Source organism: Polyodon spathula, chromosome 2 (assembly GCF_017654505.1).
Source record: "Polyodon spathula isolate WHYD16114869_AA chromosome 2, ASM1765450v1, whole genome shotgun sequence".
Lineage (NCBI taxonomy): Eukaryota > Metazoa > Chordata > Actinopteri > Acipenseriformes > Polyodontidae > Polyodon > Polyodon spathula.
Window position 1 is genome coordinate 35,946,146 of NC_054535.1, and position 15,770 is coordinate 35,961,915.

Consider the following 15,770-nt stretch of genomic DNA (forward strand, 5'->3'; position numbering starts at 1 on the left):
TCTGTAAAATGGTAAATAAGAGAGATCCAGCACAATGCTGTTTTAGTTTGTGTGCTCTTTATTGTATTAATTAATTGATATAGCTGTTATTTGTGTAAAGTTATATATACCAAACAATACAACAACAGTTGTGTTTGCCCTTCACTCTTAAGAAGTGTAGCAACATGAAAGTCAGTTGATTTGGAATGGAATCTAACAAAAACAATACAAAATATACAAACTTATCCACAGTCCCGGGTCTTCCAAATATGCTTTTTTTTAAAAAAATTCACTTACGTAAACTGCATCTGAAATGTGATGACTGACAACATCACATGACATCTTTATTTAGGCATAAGCCATGACATAATGAATGATCTCATTGTTCATCGTGTTGACCAGAATTCTAATGACCTATTAAAAGCCTAGTAGAAAGGACTGTACGCGCATGACCATCGCTTGTTTATCATTGAAACCTTTAGGAATACAAAAAACAGCAATGGGGAAGTTGCTCAGCTTTAAGAAACACTTTTATAAGATAGCCTCTGTTTTTTAAACAGCTATTTAGTTTTCTTTCAATTTGAAACCAAATGTAACAGTGAAAAGCAGAATCATTGACCCCTGGAACACTTGTGCAGATCCGCTTGCAAACATCATATCTACATATATGAAATAATACAGTCTAGGTAAAACGCAATATGATTCTTTGAACATCATTTGGTAATCAAGGAGTTTTGACTACCATCAGTGGAAAGACAGCTTTTTTAAAAGTCCTCACAAATGTTAATCTCACCCATGTTGTTCAGACTGTCAATTAAAAACTCAATATGATCAAAAAAAATACAGAAAAAAAAAAAAACCCACAGCAAACATGCAGATGCCTAGAGGCATCCAGTGGGAAGACTGTCACTGATCGAAGGACGCCTCTTAGCCCAGGGCCCAAGGCCAGGCTTTTTTTGCCCCCATAAAGAATACATTTGTTCTCATATTGCTTTGCTAATGGTGCCACAGGGATCATGAGGTAGGGTGTCAGTGACAGATGAGGCATAGATTTCACATGGTTCCTGCAGACATCCACTTTAAACCTGTTATATACGAGTTGCCATTGCCGTCACACTATACCACTGATGTTGCTTTGTTTTAATTCATTAAAACATAAATGTCTTAATGACTACATGTTACATTACTGGCATTATTGTTATTATTGGCCAATTGCATAGCTGTCAATTCTCCTGTATTTCAAGGGAGACTCCTGTAATTTGACACCTTCTTCCAGCCAGGTCCTGTAATATAATTTCTCCTGTATTTCTCCAGTATTTCAAACAAATTATATTCACAGCAAAATGTCAAAACCTCAGCTTTTAAGCCAAGCGCGAGTGAAAGTACAAGTTAAAGCTCAGCCAATGAACTTAATGAACATATCATTTTTGGGGTTGTCTACATGCTCATTGGTTCTTAATTTTTGCACATTGTTTTCAAGCTTTTGGACTTTCACACTCTCACAGTAATAATGGCATCTTGAGGCAGTAAAAAGACAACATACTTATGCAGATACCTGCCAACTTGGAGCGAAACCATTCCATTCTTGTCCCAAGTCCGATCGGGATAGGACACGCATTCTGCAAGGTGTGCAAAATTGATTTCAGTGTAGAGCATGGTGGCTGGGTGATGTAGTCCAGCTTGAGAAATCCCAGAAGCACAAAAAGGCAATTGAAGCACAGAAAACAAATGGCACCATCACAACTTTTATTGCCAATGGGAGAATGGAGGGGGAGAAGGTAACATATGCTGAGACAAAAATTGCAATGTTAGTCTCTAAACAAAATGTCCCTTTTGCTTTCTGCGAGGAATTTAATACATTTGTGGGAGCTATCTTCCCAGACTTCACTATTGCCAGAAGAAGTTCCACCGGGAAGACCAAAACCACACAGATAGTGAAAAGTAAGCAAGGGTTTACTGTTTCTATTGACACTTAAAATATGATTTCAGTAATTGGCAGTCTTGAAGTGTGTTTTTAAAAGTACACTGTCACATAGTATTATCATACTGTGCTTTTGTTTTTTGTTTTTTTAAAAAACAAATAACGAGGACTCATTTAGAAAGCATTTTTTACTTATATAGGCTGCGCTAAAATAGCTAATTGATATTAGTTATGTTTTTCAGTTGCAGAGCAATTGATGTCCTTATGTAAAACATTTTTTTCCATGGCTAATGGCACATTTCTTGATTGCAAATACATGTTGAACTGTCTTGTAGCAAAAATATATATATCAAGGGAAAATCTGCTCCGACAATGCCAGCATGATGAAAGGGAAGCACAACACTGTTCAGAGGATGCAGACACATGTTCTGGATCTAGACTGCATCTGCCAGCTCACAAAGTTTGCTAGAGGATCATTTGTCAAAGTGATCAAGCTGACAATTGAAGACTTTTTGGTCAACTTTGACAAAAGATAACACTTTTTTTTTTTGTCTTAAAAAAAAAAATTTGTTTCTCTCATCGGTTACTAAAGGTGTCTTTACTATTCAATATTTTTCTATTTTTATATATTATTCAGTGATTATGTTCCACATGAATGTATTGCTAAAGAACCTGGCATTGGACAGTAAAACCTTAACTGATTATTATTATTCCACTTAAACCTGTTGCACAATATGTTATGCTTTTTACAATGCAAAGAGGTGTGAAATTTACAGGGAATCTGTGCAGTTCACGGACTCCAACACCCTGAAGTTGCTGTGTTATTGTAGAACCAGGTGGCTCCGTCTCTTGACATGCATTCAGAGGGTTCTCAGTCAGTGGGAAGCCCTTCAGGCTTATTTCAGTAGCCATGAAGATGCTGAAAAGAATGGCAAGGTGAAAACTAGCCATCTGACAAATAAGTAAGTGAAGTTCTACTTCTTCCTGAGCACTGCTTTGAAACCACTGGCTGAATTTAACACTGCATTCCAGGTGGGTACATTATTAAATTCAATTGTTTCTGGAAATTCCCTTGATAATATTGGTTATGCAATTACATAAGACTGAAAACCTGTTGTACTTAGGAGCTAATGCTTAAAATGGTACCACATTCTAAGAATTTTATATTTTTCTTTCATTTGTCGTCAGAGAGAGAGTAATTATCCATAAACAGCATTCAGGGAAGACCCACATGATGAAGAAACTCATGGGGTACTTTTTCCCAGCAACATCCATCATGGATGTCCCTGTGACACAGATGAAGTACAAGGGGACAGAGAATCAGCTGACAGATGCTGACATCAACATCAGGCATACTTGCTGGAACATAGGGATCATATCCCTATTGCAACAATCACCAGAATCTTTGTGTAAGTTTTAGATATTCATTTATAAAATCATAGTTCAGGAGATAATTGATTTCACACAGATGTAGGTCAGAACTACAATGGAATTTAGCCAGGACACTTTGGTTAATCCATCTACACTTAACTTTATTTTAAAGAGATGCCAATGGATGGAGCTTAAAGTTGATAGAACTACAGTGGGTGGCTTCTAGAATATGTGTGTAAAAAATCTAGACAATTTCATTCACTGTAACATGTAAATGATTCATACTGATGTTGTAACCCTGGTAATTTGCATTGAGCATGTATGTTAGTGTTTGTACAACAATGTGAGTCTCCTGGATAAAGGCATATTCTGAATAATATGGTAATATTCAAAATTATAATAACATGTTGTTTATCATTAATTACAAATAATTTTCATGATGTGTTTCAGGACAGTGAGAGCATTCTCTGAGGCGGTGTGGTAGAGATCAAATGATTATTGGTGCTATATCTCCTTCCTGACCTGTGAGGGTGCTGTGTTCAGGGAACAGAGTAGCCTGGACTGGAGGTCCAACAATTCATTGCCAGGGTTTGGCGGAAGTCGGCCATCTAGAATGGGGGCGGAGCTACGGTACACAAAATAATTGACCCGGAAGGAAAACAATGTGGCATCAGCGGATTGGAGGAGCAGTTGCACTCGTTTACTAAAGGATCATGGCTGAAAGTATATAAGGAGACATAGCAAGGTGATCTGTTCCTTTATTTGTGGTTACGCTGAAACCAGAAGGACCTGTGTGTTATTATAGAGAACAATGAGTGTTTTGTTTGTTTTGCCTGTCTGTCTAAAACTCTATTATTATTCATTGATCAATAGACTAGATGACTAGCACGATCTGGAGCTGTCGCCCACAGCCAGCACTTGTCAAGGAATTTCATGGTTAAATTCAATTTAATATAAGCATTTCCTAGATATTTAATTCAGACTATTGTCTGTGTGACCTGCTGTGGTGATTGGGTTGTTAACACCGATTCCAGAACATTCTTAACAAGATATACTTCATAGCTTGTTGATTAGACCAAGGCACAGGCAAATGTAGTGTGAACTCTTCGAAACTCATATTCCAAAATGCTATCTGATTGTCTGGTCTCCTAAGGAGTCATAAAACTTACCAAGCCAAGCTACAGTGACTATGCAGTTGTACCATTATTGTGTTAAGAAATATTCTATTTCATTAAATATAGTAACATTGGTATTTTTACCTGTATACTAAAAATGTCAAGTTGGTTACGTGAGATACTTAACTATGCTAGTCTAGAAAGCAGTTATAGCAGCTAATATGTTTTGATATTTGTATTTGCAGCTTGGAGGCTAGGAGAGATATTTCCACAATTAAAATTGGATTTAGACAGACTAAGGGAGGAAATAGGTCACAGACCAAAAGAAGACAGAATAGACAGATTCTGAGGAGTTGTAGGGAAGAATGAGAAGTTCGGTCACTTGGCTTCTTTAATGAATGCACTGTTCTGCATCCCTCACAGCAATGCTATTTCAGAGAGAACATTTAGCATGGTGAGGAAGATTGTCACTGAGAATAGGATGAGCAAGGATAACTCCACTGTGTGCTCTTCTTTCCTGCAGAATAAACTACCCTGAACCAGCTGACAAATACTGCCAATCGAAAGGGTTGCTGCAAAAAGGGCCGCCTACATGTAACCCTACATGTAAATCAGAGCCACAGGGACAAAGGGAATGTTGTCTGAAAGCAATTTGTTGGGGGAAAACTTGAACTTTTACTTTTCTTTTCCCACTTACTCCCCCCCCTCTTATTTTCATCTCTCAATGCTGACAGCTATGCAATTGCACTAAGTTAGGTGCCAAGGGGTTAAAATTTTACTGCACAACTGGCAAAGGACAAGCAAAGGGCAAACACTTTTTTTTTTATGGAACAGTGATCATTTATTTGTAGGGAATTTTAAAAGGTAGATGAGGATTCCGATGAATTATAAATTAACTGAGTCTCCATCAGATTCAAAGTAATTTTTTAATAACATGAACTCTGTAAGGATTTTGGCAAAGTGCTATCTGGGGCAATGTGACTTGAATGAGGAGCACCTCCAGGCACTTTCCAGGATTAATGAGTTAAGTTCAGTAAGGTGGAACCGTACAAAGAGTTTTGTATGTTATTTAACAAATAGATAATATGCAAGTCAGTCATAATTAGTTTGATTATTGCATCAGTATAAAGCTGTTAATAATGTTTTGTCATTTGTGTTCATAAAGCTAGTAACGGTAGTTACTCCATGCAAATTGGAAAATGGCATCTGCACCTAACTGTGCCTCAATACAGGACAGAATTTTACCTTTGGGATTGTTGCTACACAGTTCTAAACAAAGTCAAGGTTACAATGGAAATACCTATCAAGTAAAAATAATAAAATTGTAATATTAGGACATTAGTTTTTATTTAAGGACTGAGGTACAGTAGAAACGTTTTCATCCCCTGTAACTAAATATCTATCCCAGCTTTCAAACCAGGATTAACACTAGTTTCAACATCCTTTATTAGTACTCAAAACATTTGTATCAAATAAAGTGTACATACTAGAGGTGTGCTGATACTCATACTCATAATTGCCTTTAGGAAGTCTTTATCGGCAGGTATTAAATGAATCCATTCATTAATGTGTTGATTTCAAAACAAGATAAGCTGCCCTTCACTCACCTTTACAATTGAGTACCAAGCAATTACAATTCACTTCTGTTTCACGTGTTTTAAAAGCTGTTTGGAAGCTAATTTTCCTCGCATTTGGGGCGCTGATATTCTTACTGCCGTACTGCTGTACCAAGGCCATAAACTGACAATGAAAACTGTTAACATTATTTTTATTTAACTGCAATATATTGTAAACAATTACTTATAGTGTATAGTGTCTATATGCTTAAATTTGAGCCGGGGGGTGGTTAGTGCAGTGGTGTGTTTAGTGTCCTCCTCTGACTGGTTTGATTGAATAACAGCATAAAACAGAGAAATAACATATGCGTCATAAAGTGGTACAGTATTTCTGAACTGAATCTACCCCTTGGAGTCTCACATACAAAATCACAAACCTTTATCATTTCGCCAACTCATATTAGTTAGACAGATATACAGTACCGTATGACTGAAATATTTATAAGACGGTACACATATCTAAATCAATATGCAGCAAAGCAGATATTATGTCATTTTATAGAGCTACAGTCTTGACACTATTTGACATGCCATGATGATTGATATCCAGAGAGGGTGAATCCAGTGGAATCTCTGTGTTCAGTTCCAGTTCCTGGTTCCCTTTTGATTCTGACATCTCCACAGTATTATTTAAAGTTAATCTGAAAGATAATATTATCCCAATCAGTCAACATAGGTAATTGTGGCAAGGCTATATAAACGCATCATTTCATTTAATTATAGAATAAAAAATGTTTCAATTTACAATAATATTGCCTGATATTTTATTCTCCATTTAGTAAAATGTTAAATATTCCACTGTTTTCAGTATACTATTTTTACATTGCAAAATGTAGATTTAGTACTTACTGTTATTAGAATGTAATGTTTTTACAGATTCATGTTTCTATTTTTTGTGATACTGAACGCTCTATATAGCCTTGGTTGCAAAAGCATTACAGTGCTATTTTTAAGATAAGCAGGGTGATTAAGTAAAATAAATGTGTTGTTTAAAATGCCTGTTGTACTTATCTGTATTATACTACGTACACATATTATAGGTGTAAATAGTTTGACACTTTAGTTTATATCAGACTTAATGTATTGGTATGTTGTAAATAATTTGACACTTTTCTTTGGGTTTTGCAAAATTATTTATAATTTAGTTTTTTTTTTTGTACATAGTGGCTGAAAAAGCATTATGGATGCCCTTTTGAGTAAGGGACCTGTGAGTACTTGGGCCTAAGGTTTGTTACAGTGCTACGAAACATAGTTCTTACTGGTTAAGTGGCATGCCAATGCCAGTGAGAGTGTTTTCATTTGATTCACCATGTATTGTTTCAGCAGCCTCACTATCTTCACAGACCTTGACTGCCGTAGTCCTTCTACCAAAAAAAAAATCAAAATTATTTTAACAATTGTTCTATTTTTTAAACAATATTTTTGCCTGTAATGACTGAAGCAGAAATAAATTATAATAAATTGCAAAACCAGCAACAATAGTGCTAAAATAATGGATGTATTTTGACATTTGATATAGTGTTATAATTAAATTAATGCACACATAGATTTTGTTATTTGGTTCTTATTTTTAAAGCAGCTAAAAGGATATTAACCTCTTAAACCCCCAGCCTCCCACAGGTAATTTCCGCCTGGAGGGCTATGATCTTAAATAAATCACATTATCTTCCAAAGTATAGACAACACAGGCATGGTTCAGGGCTTGAATTCAAGGTAACCCCCTGGCCATTAGGACTAAAACCTCAGATTTTATATAAGTCTTACTCAGTACCACACTGGCAGGAGATATCCAGAAAAAAAAAAACATAAAAAACAAGAAACACATTTCATTTGTTTATATTCTATCGTCATTTTTTCACCTTGTAGCAAATGAAAAGAGCCAGATTTTTTTCCAGTGCTTCCCCAATATGTCTATTACACTGGATAACAATTTTAAACTGATTGATTAAAGGGATCAAATTCTACATGAGTTTTTACAAAGCTAGGCCCAAGGGTACCGAAACCTCTCCAAACCTCTCCAAAAATGAATATTGTGTAAATTTTTATGGCCAGTCATACACTATTTTCTTGAGCAAGTTCTAAAAGGGAGGTTACCTTTGGCACCTCACATGCTATACACTGCCACATGAATTAGATTTTGTAATCCTGTTTTTTACTTATTTGTCCAATATTTCATTCAAAAGGTGGCCTTTTTGGAGAGCTTTGGGGTGTCCGAAATGTATCCATGATGAGTATGCATGACAAATACTAATAGTTCATATGCCACAACTGTCAGGCACATTGCTCTCACATAACTGTGTGTTTGTGCAGGAGAATGTTGCTACTGAGATTTTTTTGTAGCTCTGAATTTTCAGTACCTGAATGTATCTGTTACTTATTTGCTTGAAAGTATGTAAATGTCAAGAAGCAAAATAATGAGATTTTTTTTTCTTCCAAAATAAAGTGGTTACATTCATTCAAGCACTGCTGAGAGGTGAACATATGTTGATTATTGGATAAAGGCGTCTGCTAAATGTGTACAATAATAATAATAATAATAATAATAATAATAATAATAATAATAATAATAATAAATAATAATGAGATTGCAGACACCTTTGCTGCTCTAAATCAGGCTGCCAGACTGAAAACACCTCAGTTCCTTTCATCTTTACTTTGATTGACATGTGGCAAACAAAGGAACTGAGTGAGTGATTGTTGGAGCAGGCAGACAGCTTATCTTGAAAGGCTAAGAAACCTACACTGTCTCTAGGTGAGTAGCATCCCTCCTTGTATTCATGGAAATATAAAAAAAGTTTGCTAAACACTCCCATGCAATAACCTAAATCAATGAACATCAATGAGAAAATAATAAAGACGGCTGGGAAGCAACAATTACTTCTTGCAACTTGTATTGCAATGTAAAGACCAGGGACCATATACAGCAGCACAGCACAGATGAGACCTGGTGTTGCTCTTTACTGTGCAATGATGTTATTTCTGTGTGCCCCTTGAGAGCCAAATGGTTGCATTTTCTAATAACATTTACAGTAAAAAAGCATATTGAAAATCACGCATAATAATAATAATAATAATAATAATAATAATAATAATAATAATAATAATAATAATAATAAATGTAGTGTGGATCCATTACACTTACAAATCCTGAATAGGCTCTAATCCATCTTCAAATGCTGCTTCACAGACGCTGAATTAGCTCTCTCCAACCCAGAAAGTTCATTTTCGCCATCACTTTCACTATTATCCATCTCCTCCAAAACTTCAAAAAGACTGAGTCTACTTCTTTTGGGATGCTTTGGAACACTGCTCACCATTTCATTCGATTTTATAAATTTTACAAATTGAAAATGATCAGAAAACGGTAAGAAACCTTGATCCTATGTGCATAACACTGCGCTCTCGTTTGCAAATATGTGTCTTGTTTACGTACGCACATCGATTACTCTTCAATGGATTAGGCTACAAACAAAGTCAAGTATGAATGGACAGCTTGTGACCTCCCCTACAATGTGATCACTGAGATTTCACCATCAACAGATACATGTAAGGCCAGAGCAGCGAAATGCACTGCACAATGCACATGGAGTTGTTTTTGAACCGTGAGGTACTAGATACATTGCGAAGGGAATATCTCAGCGGTGAAATGGCGAATTCGAAAAATTATTTCGCTGTTTGACCGGAAAACAATGTTTTTGATATTGAGTCAGTTTTTTTGCTGTTTTGCTTTTGTAATAATATTACAGATGATTTTTGAAATATAATGTGTAATTGCAGTACCAATGCTCCGCCTGCGGAACAGGGGGGATAAGAGGTTAGCACCATTATTAAAATTAAATCCTAGGGGAAGGGATTCGCAACATTTACCCATGGAACACTTCTAACATTTCTCCAGTTTGTTTGGACAGATGCTGATGTGTCATGTGGAATATTCATATTTCATTATAACCTTGAATGTGGTCCAGGGGGCAGGAGCTAGGGCTGTCCTGTCAATAGTATCTATCAATCTCCTTATTTAAAAGTCATGCCCTTATTCTCTGTTTCTTTTAGTTTGTGTATCGCTACACAGCTGACAAATGGCACTAACCAATCTACCCTCAACACCGCCGGAGCAGCCACTTGAATCCCCATTGATCCCTCTGTGCCTGATAGCCCTGCATACTCTGACTCAATCATTTAAATCTAAGATTATCAATTTAGATATAAAAATGGCTACTCACCTACCGCAAGTTTTCTTTCCTTTTGGAATCCGAAATCAAATGCTGAATCTCAATTCCTGAATGGTGACCGCATTTCTCATTCTGGACAACCTTCATTTCAATTAATCCCATTGGCACGGACCCATCTATTCTTGCCACAACCAGACTCACCGCCTCAATCTCTGCTAATCCTGCCATGCCCACTGATCACTCAGGCTGCTGATGCTACTTATCCTTCCTGGTGCTCTAAACGCCTTTATCCCCAGAACGCTTCTCAAGCTCACGGTTCCTTTAAAGACTGACCCACTAACAAGCTTCTGAAAGTTCCAACACAGAGTGATCAGATTTTTTTATTTACTATGCACTGCCAATCCATCTCAGCTGTTCAACAAACAAGACAACCCCACCCCACTATGCACGCTCCCGATCCTGCTCTTTCTACTTAGATCTCCAGTCTGCCTTGTAACCTGATCCTTTGTTTCTCCTGATTTCTCCGACCTATCAAAGATTCAAGCATCTTATTCAGCCTCTCAACTATGCTGTTTCTTCAGTCTCTGACCACTCGGACGTGCCCAATAACAGGATTCACTGTTAGATCCAGCTTTCACCTGCCACATCAACCACTTGTCACTTGTACCTGCACAGCATCCGCCCCTACTGTTAAGATGTCAATCTTTACTGTCGCTACAGCTTCCAGATCTGGCTTCTCTTCTGAGTCTCTGGTCCACTGGATCTTTCTCTCCACAGCTTAGACACAATATTATTGAAGATGTCCTGGATAAGATGTTTGGTTCCCTCAGCTCATCTGTTTTCCTTGCCTCTTCTTCAATTCAGGGATCTGATATTAAACTAAATTCATTCCCTTCACAATTTCCTCACATACACTCAAGATTACATACCTGCTGCCCTCGCTCTTCCTATGTTCTCGCTGCTCCTACGCATCCATCTTGTCTGCCTTCACAAGCTTCTGCAAGGCTCAAGAATCTAACACAGCAGCCGTCGCTCCATCCACCAGGCTGGTCTGCCTTTACGACCTTCCGCAAGCAAACAGTATACTGTATAATTCCCCTTCACCTTTCAACCAGTATTTCATTATGTCTTCCTTGTTCTTGCAAAAGACAATTTACACCTCTCCCTGGGTACCTTCAACGCGTTTCTTGCTGACAGTCAATACCACTATCGCCTGTTATATATTTCTTCCCTTCTGCTCTTGTCTGTCCCTGCTGTTGCCATCTCCTCAGTGGGGTGGCCATGAGTTCACCTCCTCCCTCCTGTCTCTCTATTACTACCAATATTCTCTTTCATCTTATCTCATCTGATCAAGTTATGGTATCCCTTTGTCTTTCTGCCTTCTCGGTTTTATCAGCTGTTCTGAGTTTTCCATCTCTTCTCCCTCTAGTTTTCCCTCCTTAGATCTTCGTTCAAGCGACCACTCTACCATCCCCGATTCTTACTATCACCTCTTTCTACGCATCTCCAAAACTGACCAGCTCTGCCAGGGTCAATTCCTGCAGCTCTTTAAATTCAACTCTTGTCTTACCACTTATTCATCTTTCTCCAACTATCTTTCCCATCGCAAACCCTCCAACCCCCTTTTTCATCATTGCTAGCCATGCTATCATAGCAAAAACTGTTTTTCTGCTTATCTTTATTCTTTTCCAAAGCTGGTCTGCCCCCCCCCCCCCCCCCCCCCCTCCAATTTTATACGCACCCATTCCTGCCGTATCGGTAGGCAACCTGAGCAGCCAAAAGTGTTGTTATCCAAAACTTTTAAAAAATGGGCCGCTGGTCTTCCACCACAGTGGAGATTTGCCTTCGTTATTCTCACCCTTATATCTATTTAGCCCAACGGGTATTGTTAGCATTCCCAGAGTAGGGACCATCTCACCGACGGGACAACCAGAGGTTTCCTTTCCATTTAGCAACGAGATTAGTCTTTAATTTCATCTTAAAAAAAATAATATATAAAAAAACTCTCTCTATCTATCTATATATCTATCTATATATATATATATATATATATATATATATATATATATATATATATATATCATCTATGCTAATAAGGGAGATATCTATATATATATATATATATTATAGAATATATATATAATAAAAGATAGTTCTTTCCTTTGCATTGGAGGTGCAGTTGTGGGGAGCTGGGGCTCATCTTTTAGGTGCAAGTGAAGCTCACCTCCCAACCAGAGACCCAGCCGCACTGGCCACGTCCTCCGCAAGCCAGAGCCCAACCTTCCAAATCTTTTCCCATTCTCTCCTACTCTAGGTTCCCACTTTTCTAAGACACAAAGCACTTCTCTCCTATTGCAATTCCTAAAGCTCTTTCTCCATGCAGCCCTTGCTCCTGTCCTGTGGATGTTGTACTGAAATGGATGGATGCAGTAGGTTAATGTTTTTTTTTAGGACCACATGTGATTTATTCAAGGACCACAGCTTGGGAACATACCTGATTCTTCTTTTCTTGCACTTCAAATAGTAGACAATGATAACAATTGTCTCCAGGAACAAAAATACTGCTGCAGAAATCACTCCAATCTTCCAGGCCTCAAGACCAAGAACAATTTTCTCTGGAGATAAAAAGAAATAGTTGGTAACAGTATTATCACATTGCTTTTATAACCAGTTCAGAAACATTCCCATTTTTCAGTTTAACTGGTGAAACCTGATAAAAGACCACCAAAAGGGTTCCATTTTATGAAAACACAGAACAATGCTTCTCTCTTTAAATTGTAATTCTGTGTTTAAGCCAGGCCAGGATGTCTTCAGCAGAGATGGTAGTATAAGATAATGTTCTTTTTTGAGACTAACATAATTCAGAAGGGTTATGATATGATGTTAAATAGAAGAGTTTATTTAAACAGAGACTTTAAACATAAGGGAATATTCTCCTCTGCATACCCGTAATATTTATACAAATTAAATTTTACAAGGTAAACAAAGGTTACCAAGTATTTTTGATGGAGATGTCGGAGGCTGAGGTCAATGCAAACATTATACAAACCAATTGCTCTCAATTCTTGCATTACTGGTGCAATAAGAAAATAAACATCAGTCATCAGTTTATGCAAAAATACCATATGACCTTATATGACATCTAGATTTATTTACCTGTGGTATCAGTTGGATTTTCCAAAGAAACACTGTTGTTTGCATCCTTGTGTGAAAGGGGTAGAACAGAGGCAGTAGCTTGGACTTCATCCACAAAGTTGTCAATGGTAGGAGCTACCGTTCCATCATAAGGGTTCAAAAGTTCATCTTCCGGTGTAATAATCTCATTGAAGTAATTTGACTCCTCACTGATTTCTCTCCCCATGATATTATTTTCTTCATGTGAACTTAGGATCTCAGGAGCTTGTGATTGAGATGGCAAGTAGGTATCAAGTGGGGCTGGAGTAAAATCTGTGAGAGAGGGCAGACATTTCACACTTCTGAAAAAAATTACAGAGGCATTCAAAGCTTCTTCAATGACATGCAAGTCAAAAAGATTTTAATAGTAAGAATATAGAGTAAAAAACCAAAAAACTATCTGGATGCTTTTACGACTAGCAGCAGGAACAGTAAGAGGCACTTCCTGCCAATTTGCTTTGAAGATTATATGTAAAAAAGGGTTACATTATAAAAGTAAGAAGTTAACATAGGCATGAGGATCTGTAGAATCTTTATTTTTTAAATCTATGTTTCTGTTGCTATTCTCATTTATTAGAAGATGGCAGAATTTTGAGTAAACAGAAGAATGATTTTGTAATACCAGACAAACATTTTAAATGCATTGCTAACACAACTTGAAAATAATCTTGCAGTTTTATGTCACCTGGTTGTGGAGTTTCAGTTTCTGCAAACCTCGAAAGCAAATGGCTTTGTGTTGTCAGAGAGGTGGACTCTGTGCTGTTTGACCTCTCAAGTGTAGGAATCAGTGTTGTCAGATTCAATTCCATAGATGCAGATACCTCAGAAACATTTTCAGAAGCAGAAACATTTTCTGTATATAACAAGTATAGAATAAAGTTATTTTCATTAAAAGCCTGTTTTGTTGGTTAAAAACTTGATAGATTCTTGAGGTTTTAAAAATCATTCTGTGTGTTTCTACCTTTCATGAATAGAACCCACAAATGCCACACGCAATATTGAGTTTCAACAACTGTCAGTTAGTAAACTGAATTGTCGTATTCTGCCAAATGTGCAAACCTACAACAGTCATGCAGCTTAATGGGGTAGGTAAATACAGATCCTAAGTAAATAATAACCTGAATATTCAGAATCAAATATGCACTTAGTATAGTACAGTATATAATATATTCTTTGTGTTATAAATTTGCCTTGAACATATTTCCACCACAGAAAAAAAATGTAACAACAAAGCTACAGTGACTTACCTTGTGCTTTGCAGAGAGCAATAAGTATAATCACTGTTGATCCCTTAAGTAAAGTAAATTCCATGTTATGTCCCCTTTCTAATTAGTCCCTCAGACTATCAGCTATGCAAGTGTGGTGAAGCCAAGTAGACTTTACAACTGACATCAATGAAAAAGAAAGCCCAGCATTCTGGTTATACTATGTAGACGGGTGGCATGAGATGCAATCCAACTCCCTGAAAGACACTGTACTTTAATATACTGGTTATTGTGCAGATTTGAAAAATCACAGATTGATGCGAAATACTTAACAAAGTGATCTGAGCAATCTAGTCAGATGTTAGAGGCATGTCACAGGGATACTTCAAAACTTTATATAGAAATAATATGTGAGCTGTAACCTTCTTGCAAACTTTTAGAGAATGCAGCAGGTGAAAAAAAAAAAAGTATATTAAAAATGGCAAGATTTTTTTACTTGTGTATTATTGGTTGAATATATTTTATTTATTACTTCTGAGCACAAAGAACAACACCACTGCTTAAAGGACTTACAGTCGCAGACAAGTATTGGCACCCTACACTATTATACCACAATTCAAGGCAACAGATTAAGGACAAGCATTTTGTAAACTGCAACTACGTTTTAATAAAACAAAATCCAAAAGTTGTATAAATAATCTTTAAAATCCTAAACAAACAAATAAACAAACATATTTAAAGCATTTGTTCATGACAAAAGTATTGGCACACTTCTTTTTTATTTTATGTGTCCTCCTTTTGTTTAATTAGGGCTTTCAGTCATTTATGATAATTCTTAACCAATGTGTTACATCTTTTCAGTGAAATCTGGGCCCATTCAGTCTTGCATACTTCCTTCAGCTCAAACAGATTGGATACACAATGCTTGGCTACAGCTTTTTTTCAGATCAGTCCAAAGCATTTATATTGGATTGACATCTGGTGATTGCAAATGCCATTCCAGAACTGTTAACTCAGTTTTCTTCAAGAATTCCGGTTGACTTGGCTGTGTGCACTGGGTCGTTGTCTTGTTTGAAGATGAACTGTCTGCCAATTGGCCTACAAGCAGATGCTATCATTGTACTTTGTAAAATGTTTTGATACATGGCTGCATTCATCTGATCTTCAATCACATGAATGTCTCCAGTCCCTAACTTCTAAAGCACCTCCATATCATGAGC

The 15,770-nt window shown here is 36.9% G+C and overlaps 1 protein-coding gene across 1 annotated transcript; it reads right to left on the bottom strand.

Annotated features, from left to right (window-relative positions):
- Positions 1-5,288: 5,288 nt before the first annotated feature.
- Positions 5,289-14,782, bottom strand: si:dkeyp-118a3.2. The gene is made up of 6 exons (XM_041221052.1): positions 14,593-14,782; positions 14,031-14,198; positions 13,328-13,618; positions 12,666-12,786; positions 7,262-7,366; positions 5,289-6,643 (listed from the first exon to the last, which is right to left on the bottom strand). Exons 1-6 carry the CDS (start codon positions 14,654-14,656, stop codon positions 6,499-6,501), a joined length of 894 nt encoding a protein of 297 aa, XP_041076986.1. The 5' UTR covers positions 14,657-14,782; the 3' UTR covers positions 5,289-6,498.
- Positions 14,783-15,770: the final 988 nt, after the last annotated feature.

Coding starts and splice junctions, on each gene's coding strand:
- si:dkeyp-118a3.2 (XM_041221052.1), bottom strand. CDS start 14,656: ATGGAATTTACTTTACTTAAGGGATCAACAGTGATTATACTTATTGCT. Junction 14,199..14,592: donor TGCTCTCTGCAAAGCACAAG/GTAAGTCACTGT, acceptor TGTTATATACAG/AAAATGTTTCTGCTTCTGAA. Junction 12,787..13,327: donor AAATCCAACTGATACCACAG/GTAAATAAATCT, acceptor TTTTATCTCCAG/AGAAAATTGTTCTTGGTCTT.